We start from the raw sequence: 16025 nt of genomic DNA, 5'->3' as shown, positions 1-16025 counted from the left end.
TGAGTTCTGAAGATTTTACTTTTGACAATTTATGATTAATGTTTTTTTTTAATATTACAGGTGAATGAAATGGCTTCGACTAGAAGATCTTGCAAAAATAAGCCTGACGTATTCTGCTACATCTGCGGTGAATACACCATTGTACCTAACAGGAATCAAGTCACAAGTTTCATAAAGTGTGCTTACCAATCTTATTTTGGTATTAATTATTATATTTTGTGAGAAGATCAAATTTTTCAAAATCAAATTAGCAAAAAAACCTGACCTGATTGAGAAAAACAGATGTCATTTTTGGATTTAGCGGTGCAAAAATGGTCCTAATTCAGTTGAAAAAACCTAGACAACTTGCAAAAAACATTTTTTTGTAACCCAGTGTAATATGTAACAAAAAAATAATAATTTTTTTGTTTTTAAAAAATGTGTTAATTACAGTCTAATAACAATTAGCTCTTTCCCCGCCATTGACGAGATATTCCGTCAATTGCTTCCCAACGCTTCCCCGCCAATGACGAGATTTTCCGTCAATCCGTGTTTTCACTGTTATACTGTAGTTGGAGGTGTTGTGGATCATGTGAATTACTTTCCTTAGTCCAAAAACAAACAATTAAGCAGCTTTTTCGGAAAAATGACGGGCCGGGTTTAACGTTTTTGCACTGGAGTCTCCGTATCCCATGGCAACGCATCCAGCGGCAGTCACTGAATGAGGAAATGAAGACTGCAGGAACCGCGCGCAGTTTCAAAAGCCTTAAAGATGATTATGGAGACAGAGTCTGACAATTCAATATGTGATGGAGCTACAGAAGAACCATTTAGAGACAGGAACGGAGAAACAGAAGGTGAGGGAGACGAAGACGGAACACGGGAAACAAGGAGCGGCTCAGGTCCGACACGGAGGTGCGGGTGGGGGGGGCGGGGGCACAGAGCGACACGGAGAAAATGACAGACAGGAGGAAGAGAAAAGAGACATTTGTAGAGGACATTCAAGGAGAAGACAGACATACAGACATGGGACAAGACAAAGGAAAGCTAGTCTGCATCTGTTAGAGTGAGTTCAGATTCAGACTGAGGACACAGAACAGATTCAGCTGTAGAATGTCAGCAGGACACAGGGAAGACACTGTTGGATTTGGCTTTTGTATGAAATAAATAAATACATATATTCATACAGAGATAAATAACTAGATGTCCATATAATTATTTACAGATCAAACACAGCAGCTGGTCCAACAGGAGGACCTGGTGCAGCCAAAGGCCAGAAATCTACAGTATTTAGTGCATTTGTTTCTTTTTTTCTTGAAAATGAGGAATATTGAGGTGTTTATATCCAAAAGCTAAACTACTATGTGTTAGACTTATAACTGATGTATGTAAATGTGCAAAGTTTAGAAGGAACCTGGTGCTTTACAAGATGTTCGGTCTAAAGTTTGGTGTGGATTCCCCTAACATTTTGTGGAATGATGGGATATCTTAGAGCTGTTTGTTACTATTATTGCTGTTATTATTATTTTATTTTGTGATTTTGAAGACAGTGTTACTGTTGGTAAATAAGAAAGAGTCAAAAATGTAAATAGGAAATCAGTTTTCTCTTGAAAATCAATATCTTTGAAAAAAATGCAATTTTCTCAGCTTTTTGCTCAAAATTCAGTTTTTTCCTGAAAATGACCAATATTCAAATGTTTATATCTCACGAACGAATAAAGATAGAATAAAATAGTTTTTTGTGTTTAAAAGTTGAAGTTCTGTTCTTTCTTTTGATGTATTCAGTGTTCACATACTCCTAACACAACATTTTCAGTGAGCCTCCAAAGATTAGTGAAAATGACCAAAACGGCTGGCGCTGGCTACCAACTCACTGGAAAATGCTCTGGCGGGGAAAGAGTTAGCAGTTTATTTACACTCAAATATTTTACTGCAGATCAGGTTTATCAAGAACAGGAAAGTTACAGTAATGCTATGAATTACAGTGTATGGGATGATGTATAAGGGTCAAAACACAGTATTCAAAATCTCTATGACGGGACAATTTAGAGACAATTTGACAGATTAGTGTTGCTAAATGACCCACATTTTTTTTGTTTTTGGAACTTATATTTTATTAATTTTAAAAGAACAACAACAAAATGAAAACAAAACAACATGAAAATGTCTGGGTTGCACAGTGTTACCAATTATTTTGCTTATGTAATGTCCATTTTTTTCCACTTTTTGTTCATTTGTGGTTCTTGTAGTCTCAATCTGTGTGTTAGTTTTTCCATTACAAATATGTCCTCAATCGTAGTTATCCATCGATCCTTTGATGGCACGTTCATCTTCCCCCATTTTCTTGTTATACATTTTTTTTTGCAGCTATCAATATCACCTTTACCAAATATTTATCATATTCACATATAGTGCCATCACCAAAGTTGCACAAATAAAGAATTTCAGGTTTCTTTGGAATTGTGTACCCTAATACTTCACATAGAACATTGTTTATCATTTCCCAATATTCCGAAAGTTTTGAACATTTCCAAAAAAACATGAGAATGGTCAACATCCATCTCCCTGCATTCTGTCCAACATTCCTGAAAAATGAGCCACATTTTTACTTTTAAATTCATTTTTGCTTTAGTTGGACCATAAGGGATTCTCCAAAACAAGGAGCTACTTTATATTGAAATAAATGTTGGAATGGCAATCAATTAAAGTTCGCTCTCTGATGGGACATTACTATGTTTTGACCAATAAGCGTCCACTGTGTTGGTTATTATACAATTAAAACAACAAATTCCATGAATATACAAGAGAACAGCTGTAGAATAGCAGTCCACTATGCATGAAAGGGTTAAGTGTGATGAGATATTTTGCCTAGAAATGAAAAAAATACACTTGGCAAGATTTGGATTTTTGCAGTGCACTACCTCCGGAGGTGTTACAAAGCTACAATAAAGGTGGGACCAAATGATCCACCATTTCATTTACATATACAGATTTTTGTGCTAAATTCAAGCAAAAAAATCTGCCAATGGAACAAGTGAGCAACTGCACTGAGCATGCTCAGATGTCTATGAAAAGAACAAGGTCTATTCTTTGAGCACGTTTTGCAGTTTTTCTTATTGAGGAAATGGTGGAATTTTTATGAATATTTAAAATAAATCATACATTCAGAACGCTCACCACAGACACGTCAGGGCTTAAAGGGTTAATAGCCCTATCAGCCCGCCTGTGGGCCGAAAAAATTGTATTAATATTCATCTACTGTAAAAATATAATAAATCAGGACAATGAATGTTTTTTTCGACTTTTGCCCAAAGTTTAGACCCTAATGTTAATAAAAGTACATCAAAAGTGTATTTTGGTGCAAACTTTAATGTTCAAACGTGATTTTTAATCTTTGTGGGGTGAAATATACGCTATTAAAAATCTCTGACACGAACAATTAATTCATGCATATCATCATCAATCCAGCTGAAAAAAAACAGGCGAGGATAAAAAATTCTAATTTCTCTTTTAGTTTGTTACAGTTTACTCAGGCATAGTAATAGATACAATATTTTAGACAATGGGAATAGATTCTGTGAGGTCTGTAAATGTCCACAGACACCAAGAACATCCATATGAACCTTATTATTGTGAAGTAATTCTTCATTTACTTTGGGTATGTCTTTTTAGGCGTTTTTCACCTGAAAATATGGTCAGGGTTAAACAGGTTAAAATAAGACATAAGGCAGATTTTTTTTGCTTGAATTTAGCAAAAAAAAATCTTGAATTAAGCAAAAAATATATATATACTGTATCTGCCAATGGAACAAGTGAAAATTATCTTAGTAAGATTTCTTGAAATAAGATTTTCCAGATCTGTTGTCTAAAAATCAGTTCTTATGTCTCACTGAAAAGTTACTCTTTAGGTGATTATGTCTTATTTTAAGTGTGATGAGATATTTTGACTAGAAATGAGGAAAAATACACATGATAAGATTTAGATTTTTACAGTGTAGCATAGTGACAATAAACGACTGCTGCCAAACAAATCTAGTGGATCATCTGAACACTAACCAGTCATATAAACGGATAAAAACTCCACTAACCCACCTGGTGAGTCATTACATCAGCAGTGAGAGCTGAAACTCAAACTATATCAGTAGTTTTAAACTTGCATCTACTTGTAAATCGAAATTATGCTCTAAGCTACAGCATTTAAAATACTGCAGAGGATAGAGCATTATATGAACATGAGTAAAAAATCAATATACTGCAACAAAAACTGACTAACAAGACATTCTCATAATTAAAACGATGTAAATGAAAATTTCATTTGTCTCGACTCCTACGCAAGCAATATTATTTAGGCCTTTAAACTAAGCAATATGAAATAATATTTGCCTTTTTTTTTTTTTTTTTTTTTTTTTTTTTAACAAAGCAAATAATGGAAATGGGCAGTAAAAATCGATCAAACTGTTGTTAAGTGTGCAGCAGAGAGACGGTTGAATGTGTCCAATAAGTCAGAATGGTATTTAAACAGGTGGTGTCCAGTCAGCGATGAGGAGCAAGAATGAATTAGAAAGGAATGGAATGAAAAACATACACTCCTGCATCCTACAGTCTGAAAAGATTTATGGGATTTTACTGTTAGTGGTTTGATGACGTCTTACAGGTGCAGCAAATTCAACCAAACTGTTAGTTCTTCCTAAGCCGAACCAAACTCCATATATGGTTTCAACACAAGACTTTTAGATATGAACTTAAGTCTCTGGTGGAATTTCCAGTATTTTCCTGTGAGAAAAAAAAAAAAAAAAAAAAAAAATCCTGGATCCTTTGCTGAAAAATTCTATTGAGATGATATGAATCTGTGTTGAATAACCACCAGAGGCTTATCTGAGTGGAAAGACTATAAACAGGAGACACTGCTCCCCTGGGTTTTATAATGATAGAACTAAAATCTGTCTATTTGAGAAAATGTGGTATGGGGAATACACTGGAAAAAATCTAAATCTTTTCAAGTGTATTTTTATCATTTCTGCTAAAACTTGAATTTAGCAAAAAAAAAATCTTGAATTAAGTAAAAAAAAAAAAAAAAAAACTAGAACAAGTGAAAATTATCTTGGAAACATTTCTTGTAATCAGATTTTCCAGATCTGTTGTCTAAAAATCAGTTCTTATATCTCACTGAAAAGCTACTCTTTAGGTGATTATGTCTTATTTTAAGTGTGATGAGATATTTTGACTAGAAATGAGAAAAATGCACTTGGTAAGATTTAGATTTTTGCAGTGTGGATTCAAGAATTATAGTGCATTATGTTTTTTAGTTCTAACTACACTGCAAAAAGTTATTTCTAAGAAAGTGAAAAATGCCTTATTTCTACAACATTTGTCTTATTTTTCACCTAAAAAAAAAAAAAATCTTTGCCAAAAAATTTTTACATAAAAAAAATGTCTTATTTTTAATAAATATAGATAACTTTAAGATTTTCCAGCTAATATCAAGCTTGATTTTACTAGTAGCAAGGTTTGGCAATATTTTGCAAATTATCCCAGCAAAGGATCCAGATTGTTTTCTCTATTTTAAGACTGAAACCACTTCTGTGAAAATTATCTTGGAAACATTTCTTGAAATAAGATTTTCCAGATCTGTTGTCTAAAAATCAGTTCTTATATCTCACTGAAAAGTTACTCTTTAGGTCATTATGTCTTATTTTAAGTGTGATGAGATATTTTGACTAGAAATGAGAAAAATACACTTGGTAAGATTTAGATTTTTGCAGTGTGGATTCAAGAATTATAGTGCATTATGTTTTTTAGTTCTAACTACACTGCAAAAAGTTATTTCTAAGAAAGTGAAAAATGCCTTATTTCTACAACATTTGTCTTATTTTTCACCTAAATAGAAAAAAAAATCTTTGCCAAAACATTTTTACATTAAAAAAAATTCTTATTTTTAATAAATATAGATAACTTTAAGATTTTCCAGCTAATTATCAAGCCTGATTTTACTAGTAGCAAGGTTTGGCAATATTTTGCAAATTATCCCAGCAAAGGATCCAGATTGTTTTCTCTATTTTAAGACTGAAACCACTTCTGTGAAAATTATCTTGGAAACATTTCTTGAAATAAGATTTTCCAGATCTGTTGTCTAAAAATCAGTTCTTATGTCTCGCTGAAAAGTTACTCTTTAGGTGATTATGTCTTATTTTAAGTGTGATGAGATATTTTGACTAGAAATGAGAAAAATGCACTTGGTAAGATTTAAATTTTTGCAGTGTGGATTCAAGAATTATAGTGCATTATGTTTTTTAGTTCTAACTACACTGCAAAAAGTTATTTCTAAGAGAGTGAAAAATGCCTTATTTCTACAAAATTTGTCTTATTTTTCACCTAAAGAGAAAAAAAAAAAAATTTGCCAAAAACTTTTTACATAAAAAAAAAAAATCTTATTTTTAATAAATATAGATAACTTTAAGATTTTCCAGATCTGTTGTCTAAAAATCAGTTCTTATGTCTCGCTGAAAAGTTACTCTTTAGGTGATTATGTCTTATTTTAAGTGTGATGAGATATTTTGACTAGAAATGAGAAAAATGCACTTGGTAAGATTTAGATTTTTGCAGTGTGGATTCAAGAATTATAGTGCATTATGTTTTTTAGTTCTAACTACACTGCAAAAAGTTATTTCTAAGAGAGTGAAAAATGCCTTATTTCTACAACATTTGTCTTATTTTTCACCTAAATAGAAAAAAAATCTTTGCCAAAACATTTTTACATAATTTTTTTTTTTCTTATTTTTAATAAATATAGATAACTTTCAGATTTTCCAGCTAATTATCAATCCTGATTTTACTAGTAGCAAGGTTTGGTAATATTTTGCAAATTATCCCAGCAAAGGATCCAGATTGTTTTCTCTATTTTAAGACTGAAACCACTTCTGTGAAAATTATCTTGGAAACATTTCTTGAAATAAGATTTTCCAGATCTGTTGTCTAAAAATCAGTTCTTATGTCTCGCTGAAAAGTTACTCTTTAGGTGATTATGTCTTATTTTAAGTGGGATGAGATATTTTGACTAGAAATGAGAAAAATGCACTTGGTAAGATTTAGATTTTTGCAGTGTGGATTCAAGAATTATAGTGCATTATGTTTTTTAGTTCTAACTACACTGCAAAAAGTTATTTCTAAGAAAGTGAAAAATGCCTTATTTCTACAACATTTGTCTTATTTTTCACCTAAATAGAAAAAAAATATATTTGCCAAAAAATTTTACCTAAAAAAAAATGTCTTATTTTTAATAAATATAGATAACTTTAAGATTTTCCAGCTAATATCATGCCTGATTTTACTAGTAGCAAGGTTTGGCAATATTTTGCAAATTATCCCAGCAAAGGATCCAGATTGTTTTCTCTATTTTAAGACTGAAACCACTTCTGTGAAAATTATCTTGGAAACATCTCTTGAAATAAGATTTTCCAGATCTGTTGTCTAAAAATCAGTTCTTAAGTCTTGCTGAAAAGTTACTCTTTAGGTGATTATGTCTTATTTTAAGTGGGATGAGATATTTTGACTAGAAATGAGAAAAATACATAAAAAATATTTTATAGGGCCAACAGTGTAGTGATAAATACATCTGTTTTTTAATCACTTCTTTGCATCAGTACCTTACCTGAGCTTAATCTAATGCCTAAAACCTCAGCAGAGAAACAAATATGGTCAATATACCTTTATTATATTCCTATAGATGTTCAAATGAAGCATATTTTTATACATAACTCACTCATTTAAGATTGCTTTTAATGTTTAATTGTTTTATATTTATGTACCTGCTTTCTGCACCTGCTTTTATCGGTTTTTAATGTTTTTGATTTCTGTTTTTTATCTGCTGTACGTGAAGTGTCTTCGAGTTCCATGAAAAGCGCTATACAAATAAAATGTGTTGTTATTATTATTATTATTATTATTATTATTATTATTATTATTATTATTATTATTATTATTATTATTATCATTATTATTATTATTATTATTATTACCTCCGCCAAGGAGGTTATGTTTTTGCCAGGGTTTGTTTGTTTGTTTGTTTGTTTGTTTGTCTGTCCGTTAGTGTGCAACATAACTCAAAAAGTTATGGACAGATTTGGATGAAATTTTCAGGGTTTGTTGGAAACGGGATAAGGAAGAAACGATTAAATTTTGGTGGTGATCGGCGGTGGGGGTGGCCCACGGGGGGGGCCACTAATCAGCCTTGGCGGAGGTCTGCGCTCTCCGAGTGCTTCTAGTTATTATTATTATTATTATTATTATTATTATTATTATTATTATTATTAGTATTAGTATTATTAGTATTAGTATTATTAGTATTATCAATTTTATTATTATTATTTTTTTTTTGGCTCAAAAAAAAATGTATTAAATGTATTGATGATTTTCATGAATACCAATCAACCAATCTATAGGCATTAAACTGTTTTGAATATAAAAATCTTATAGGATTTTCAGGTGTGTACATAAGGTTACTACAGAAGAAAGGCATTGATGAACTTGGTTATGAGGATAAATTTAGTAAAATCTGTTCTGTTTCATTAACTTTCATGCACTTCTCTGCTGTTTCTCATTGCCAGTAGTGGAATTCTCCTTCCTTCTGCTATCTGCATGTTAATGTTTTTTAAGTCCTCCTCGCTAGACACAAAGTACAATGACCTCCGGGCTACAATGACACCCTGAAAATGTCAGGTTTTGACAGACAGTTTTTTTTTTTTTTTTTAATGTGGAGCTTTCTTTCATAGGAATATAGTCATTTTAATACTTCATGTGTGTTCTCCTATGCCCTCCTGCAGCATCCTGTTCTAAATGCCACCAAAGAACTAGTCTGACTTGTTCAACCCTTAAAGACCCACAACTGATTCTGACACAACTTCCAACTTTTTTTTTTTTTGGTCTTTTCCAAGTTATCTATCACAATTTATTACAATATTATCCTCTGTATTTTGCATTTTTCAGTGAAAATCAGGTATTTTCCTATATTTAATTTACCAGTTATATAGATGTGCACAAATGTTCCATATAAATCCAAAGGTTACTAGATCAAATCAGAAAAAAATTAGAAAAAATGGACTTTTTTGACATAATTTATCATTAACTAAACATAAAAACAAGTGTGTCCATCCACTGTCATTGATCCAACTCCTTGGGTTTTACCGGTAAAACATGAACATGTAAATCACACCATGTTATTTTGTGATTCCCACGAGTTACCAGAAAACCACTCTTTCTTTTATCACTTTTTACTTTCTTTAACCCATAAAGACCCAGAGCTACTTTTGGGGCAGTTTCCACATGAATTTTTCGATATTTTGAACCTTTCGTAAGTGATTTATAACCATTTAATCTAATATTATCCTCTGTATTTTGCATTTTTATTTAAAAATCCTATATTTTCCTGTATTTAATTCACTGATTATGTGGATGTTCATAAAAGCTCATATTAAAGTTCAGGGTTATTATATCAAAAACAGAGAAAACTGAAGAAAAAACGACTTTTTCAGTAAAATCCATCCACTGTCATTGATCCAACTCCATGGGTCTTACTGGTGAATCAATGCTGTAGAAGATGACAGTGTTTCCACGGTAACTACAGAGCCTCTGAACGTCCAAATGGGTCATATCTGATGACCATTAAAAGACGACAAACTGCATTTTACACCAATTATTTACATGTATTAGTGGATCAACAGGGATTAAACTTTTTTTTTTTTTTTTTTTATCATTTTTTACCAACATATCATGTGAATATCCATACATTAATAAGACATATCTCAGATGCACAAATAAGAAAACTGTCTAAACTTTCCTAAGTGATTTATCATCAGTTATTATCATATTATCGTCTGCATTTTGCATTTTTAGTGAAAAATCTGATATTTTCCTATATTTAATTTACTGATCATGTAGACGTTCATAAAAGCTCAGTGTAAATTCAAAGGTTTTTATATCAAAACAGAGAAACTGAAAAAAAAAAACAAAAAAAAAACTTTTTCACCAAATATATCATTAACTGAATATAAAAGCCATCGTCTACCACCACTGTCATTAGTCACATTACATGGTTTTATTAGGGAATCACTGTTGTAGAAGATGACAGTGTTTCCACGGTAACTACAGAGCCTCTGAACGTCCAAATGGGTCATATCTGATGACCATGAAAAGATGATAAACTGTATTTGACACTAATTTTTTACTTGTATGGGCAGGGTTAGTGGATCAACAGGTATTAAACAGTTTAGATCAGTAGATGCTTTTAGTGAATGTTTGGGTCTTTATGGCTTAAAGCACTGGATTGTAAACTTGGGTCAATCGTGAAATAGTAAAATAACAGTATAATTTCTGTCAATATGTGGTCATGAGCATATAAAACACTATGATATCCATCTTCACACATACACTATTGCCCATAAAGTTGGAATAATTTTATCTTCAGACACATTTTTCATTTTATTCCTATATATAAACATCAGTAATCACCTTTGACTACATGCAGTGATTCCATACTGAGCCCTAGTTACACTTTAGTATGAATAAGTCATATTGTATTATTCATTTTATGAGAAGAGGTAAAAAAAAAAAAAAAAACATTTTACTCCAACTTTATATATGAAATAGCACGTTGACCCATGGCGGTGGTTTCCAACCTTTTTTGGCTCGTGACCCCATTTTAACATCACAAATTTCTGGTGACCCCAGACATTCAAAATGGAGACTTTTTTTTTTGTTGCTAAAATTAATTTGTTTTTGATCATGGAATAGTTTGCTATGCTATGTTGAAAATAAATGTTAATTTTAGAGGACATTTAGTCTATATAATGTATATTATTATGGACAGAGGCAGAAAATCCAGGTGTAGATTACTGCACAAAGGGAGAATTTTATTTTCCTTGGTCAGGATATGTACAGTCAGTCCAGCTGTGATTTACAAGGCTGACAATTAATACTGAACAAACAAGAACTCAAACTATGAATTATGAAAGAGCTGCAGCATCTGGAACCGACCACACTGAACATTTGACAGATAAACAGTACCACAGTGCTTCAGTTTCAGACTCACAGTTTGTCATGTCTTTTATGGATTGGGATTGTCTCTGACAACTCACCATATATTTTTATTAGTAAGTTTTTATTTTTATCAATTACTAGAAATTTCAGGTGACCCCATTTGAATTCCAGGCGACCCCACGTGGGGTCCTGACCCCAAGGTTGAAAAACACTGTGCTAGGGTTTAAAAAGACGTCTGTAGATGTCAAAGTATCAACTCAAACTTTTTACTCAAGTAAAAGTGTAAAAGTACTGATGTCAAAACTAAAGTATAAAAGTAAATGTAAGAGGAAAAAAATGCCATTAGGACAAAAGCTTAGGCGGCGCCACAGGGGCCTATAGTGCACTACCACACCTACACAAAACACATTTTTCTAAAGGCCATAATGACTATGATATTATTAATATTAAAATGTTAATGTTGTAAAATTTGCATGTGTACTAGGCTACCTGTCAGTCCAGCTGTGATTTACAAGGCTGACAATTAATACTGAACAAACAAAAACTCAAACTATGAATTATGAAAGAGCTGCAGCATCTGAAACCGACCACAATGAACATTTGACAGATAAACAGAACCACAGTGCTTCAGTTTCAGACTAACAGTTTGTCATGTCTTTTATGTATTGGGATTGTCTCTGTCAACTCACCATATATTGTTTATTAGTAATTAAAAAAAAAAAAGAAAAATGTTTATCAAGTACTAGAAATTTCAGGTGACCCCATTTGAATTCCAGGCGACCTGACCCCAAGGTTGAAAAACACTAGCTTAAATGAACTATCCGGCAACCTAGATAACTTTCATCCCTTTTTCTGATGGTGTCAGACCTTTCTACATGACTGGCACAACGCTAACATAGTGTGGAGATAGGTCTATGCAAAACTACTTTACATATAAATCAGTGTATTGTGACTGTAAACAAAGGAGAACCTCATTAGACAGACTCCAAACTCAGAGTTCACTTAAAGGCTCACTCATGCTCACTTTACATAAGTAAATATGTACGTCAAACAGTGTCAAGCATCACCAGAGGTGTCGAAAAAAAATACTTACAAGTACACATACTTTGTTACCTTATTTAAGTAGAAATTTTGGTTATGTATACTTTACTGGAGTAATTATTTGTCAAATGACTTTTTACTTCTACTCCTTATATTTTCACACAATTCTCTGTACTTTCTACTCCTTACATTTTAAAAATAGTCTCATTACTCCTATTTCTGTTCAGCTTGTTTTCATTCTGGCTTGTCATCATTCAAATAAAAAAAAAACAACAACTATCCAGATAAATCGCTCCATTGAGTGAATTTGATTGTGGTTGGATGAGAAGTATAAATATATACCAGTGTTTTTCAACCTTGGGGTCGGGACCCCACATAAAGTTGCCTGGAATTCAAATAGGGTCACCTGAAATTTCTAGTAATTAATAAGAATGTAAAAAAAAACAACAAAAAACAAAAACCCCAATAAAATATATGGTGAGTTGACAGAGACAATCCCAATCCATAAAAGACATGACAAACTGTGAGTCTGAAACTGAAGCACTGTGGTTCTGTTTATCTGTCAAATGTTCATTGTGGTCGGTTTCAGATGCTGCAGCTCTTTCATAATTCATAGTTTAAGTTCTTGTTTGTTCAGTATTAATTGTCAGCCTTGTAAATCCAAGCTGGACTGACTGTACATATCCTGACCAAGGAAAATTAAATTCTCACTTTTTCTCAATTTTCGAGCCAAGCCGAGCCGAGCTGGTTCCACGTAGTGGAAACGCGGCATTAATGTATGTATAAGCAGGATGGATCAGCACCATACTCCATATTGCAACCTGTAAAAATAAAACGTGATATGTAGGATAGAATCTTGTAAGAAAAACTGGGGAATCTAAAAGAATAGAATATTTGTTTTTCAGGTAAATTCAGGTCAAATATAACTTGGCCATTTGTGACATGAAAATATAGCATTAATAATTGTGTTGAAATTGGACATTTTTGACCTGAAAACATAGTTCATATGACCATCAACATGTTGCAACAGAACTGAAATCTTGTAAATTTGCATAACTTGCATTTACCAACACAAAGTTCCTTTAGGGATTCACTTACATTGATTTCTTATGCACAAAGACATAAATAAGACCTCTAAGTAAATTTCAGCCAAAACCTTTATATCAAACCTATAATGAGGTAAATTAAAGCCGCTTCAGTGTGTGTGTTGTCACAGATACACCTCAAAGGTGACATTATGTAGGTGTATTATTTATCTGGAGGTAACCTTGATTATCTCTGATGGTGAAGTTTGGGTTGATGTGTTTCTCAGGGACCATGGAGAAATAAAAGTGATGTCCTTCCACCGGCTCGTCGGGATCCACAGCACTGAGCAGCTGAATAAGCTAGGAGAAAACAAAGGCATCAGAACTAAACAAATGCAGCTCCGTTCCAGGACTCACATGCCAATAAACAAATCTCCAGAGAACGTCTACATAAAGATACGGAGAACTCATTTCTGCTTTGTCAGAAATATGATACTCAAATCTCATTCAGCGACTGATAGTGTAGTGAATGTTACGTTTATAGCGCTGTACAAATGGTTTTCTTGTGATTCATTATTAATGTTTGAAAAGATGAATGAAATAAAAGCAAGTTTTGATGTGACACAATATGACACAGTATGAAAACTTTTACTGTCTGCTTTCTGTGGAAAATTGTCATTGCCACAGCGCTATGATGTAAATCAAAAACATCAGTGCATCATAATATACATACTTCTCCCGCCTGTGTCCCCTCACAGATATATGGCTGGTAATCTCTTGCAAGCCTTGGCACATTGTCGTTTATGTCCAGCACTTTGATGAACACCACCACAGAGGAGGATAAATGATTCTGTGCTGCAGTAGTGAAGATAGACATTTGCTGGAGTCCACTGGGTGCATGCATCACAAACGCTTTGTAAAAGCTCTGTCAAAATTATACTTAGCACTGATAAATGTTACTTTTTTTTTCTCAAATGATGATTGTGGCACAAAACAATAAGCATTCATAACTCACTGCAATTACTAAACCAAGACAATTCTGAACAAAATAGGAACTACAGACTATTTATGGGAATCAGTTTAGAGCACTGGTTCTCAACTGGTCTGGCTTCAGGACCCACTATTACAACCCACGACCCAAACTGATAAAAATTAAACTTCTAATAAAAAAATGGTGTGTTTTGAACCTGAAATAATAGAGTAGGGATGTAACAATTACCGGTATAACAATAAACCGCGTTAAAATTGCAGATGGTTAGTATTACCGTTAAAATTCTAATTATCATGATAACCGTGTTTGATTACCGCACTTTTCTGTAGAAAACGCCTATGTAAAGATCTGCTTTTGTGTCAATTATTTGAGTATAGTTTTAATTTATTGATTTAATTCAAGTTTTTATTAGAGTTTTTACTTGGATCATGACATTCATACAGTGTTGCTTAATAATAACAATAACATTGAGGGCTTCTATACATACATAAAAAAAAAAATAAAAAAATAAAAAAAAACAAAGCGTGGAAGATCTTAAAGAAAGAAAAAAAAAGATAATAAAATAAAAATAATTAATTAATTAATTAATTAATTAAATACATGAGGTAAGTAGTTCAACTATCATCCTGCTGACTGTCAGTCATAGTTCTGTAAGACCAGAATGACTCCCAAACTGGTGCTGTGGTTTTATCCCTGTTATTGACCTTATGAAGCATACATTCATATGAAGCAGTCTTTATCATCCTATTGACCTATTCTTTAAACTGTGGGGCTTTAGGTATTTTCCAGTGTTTAAGAATAATCCTGACTGCTACTGAAACCCCAACCATAATAACAGAACATTTTTCATTTGATACATTAGCTATCTGTCCTTTTTCCCCCAGTAAACACAGCCTCGGACAAAGTGGCACAGTTCTGTCCAACCAATTATTTAGAGTATGAATTACGACTATCCAGAAACGTTTGATGATTGGACATTCCCACAAACAGTGGATCAGAGTACCATTATCATTTTGACATTTCCAACACAGTGAGTTATTATAGTATAGTTTTAATTTATTACAATTTTAATTTTCTATACCTAATATTTGGAACCAATATTCACTTTTAAAGTCTTTGAAAAGGTTCGTTAAGGATCTGTGTGTTATTTATGCAATAAATTATATACATTTTTCAAATTGGATTTTATCATTTTTTTGTGTGTTTTTTGTCCTGTTATGTTGTTATAGTAGGTTAAAGTGAAAAAAATAACAGACAGATGAAATAGACGAAGTTGTGCTGAAAAAAAAAAGATCCCTAACATGGGTAAAGTAAACAATTGTTTATATAGTATATAAAGAAAAAATCAAAAGGACTGAAAAACGGACAAAATAGGCTCAGACCACTAAGGGTTAATATTTGAATGTTTCTGCAACAGAAGGTACACTGGGCTAATAATTTTATTTATTTATTTATTTTAAAAAATACAACTTGGTTACATTATTTCAGTGTGTGTATTAGTACTTTTTGAATATTTTGAGCACAATTTCAATAATACCGCGATAATAATGTCGCCATGTCTCCCTGTTGTGTGCGTGTGTAAGTGTGTGGGCATGTGTGTGTGTGTGTGTGTGTGTGTGTGTGTGTGGCCGTGTCTAGTATGGAGGGTGGGAGGGAGGGGTTTTCTTTGTAATTGTTTTTCTGTTTTTATTGTGTAATTGTTTTTAATTCTGTAAAGCACTTTGTGTTGCATCTGTGCATGAAAAGCGCTTTATAAATAAAGGTTGATTGATTGATTGAATAATGATAACCGTGATAATTTTGGTCACAATAACCGTGACATGAAATTTTCATATGGTTACATCCCTATAATACAGAATATCACAGTATGCCAACACAGAGGACAAGTTTAACCCTTAAACCCCTCAAGTGTCTGTGGTGAGCATTGCGTGTATTTGATTTATTTATATGATTTATTT

The 16025-nt window shown here is 32.5% G+C and overlaps 1 protein-coding gene across 1 annotated transcript in view; it reads right to left on the bottom strand.

The window, feature by feature from the left end:
- cdh19 (cadherin 19, type 2) overlaps positions 1-16025 on the bottom strand; it is a 111485-nt gene that overhangs the window by 19939 nt on the left and 75521 nt on the right. The window contains exons 9-10 of the mRNA XM_030123970.1: positions 13810-13931; positions 13319-13436 (exon numbers count right to left, since the gene is read on the bottom strand). Coding sequence (XP_029979830.1) covers positions 13319-13436; positions 13810-13931 — 240 coding nt within the window. The remainder of the gene's footprint in view (positions 1-13318; positions 13437-13809; positions 13932-16025) is intronic.

The sequence above is a fragment of the Sphaeramia orbicularis genome, chromosome 20, assembly GCF_902148855.1.
Source record: "Sphaeramia orbicularis chromosome 20, fSphaOr1.1, whole genome shotgun sequence".
In the NCBI taxonomy this organism is placed as follows: Eukaryota; Metazoa; Chordata; class Actinopteri; order Kurtiformes; family Apogonidae; genus Sphaeramia; species Sphaeramia orbicularis.
Note: the sequence above shows the minus strand (reverse complement) of the source record. Positions and strands in the feature narration are given on the sequence as shown.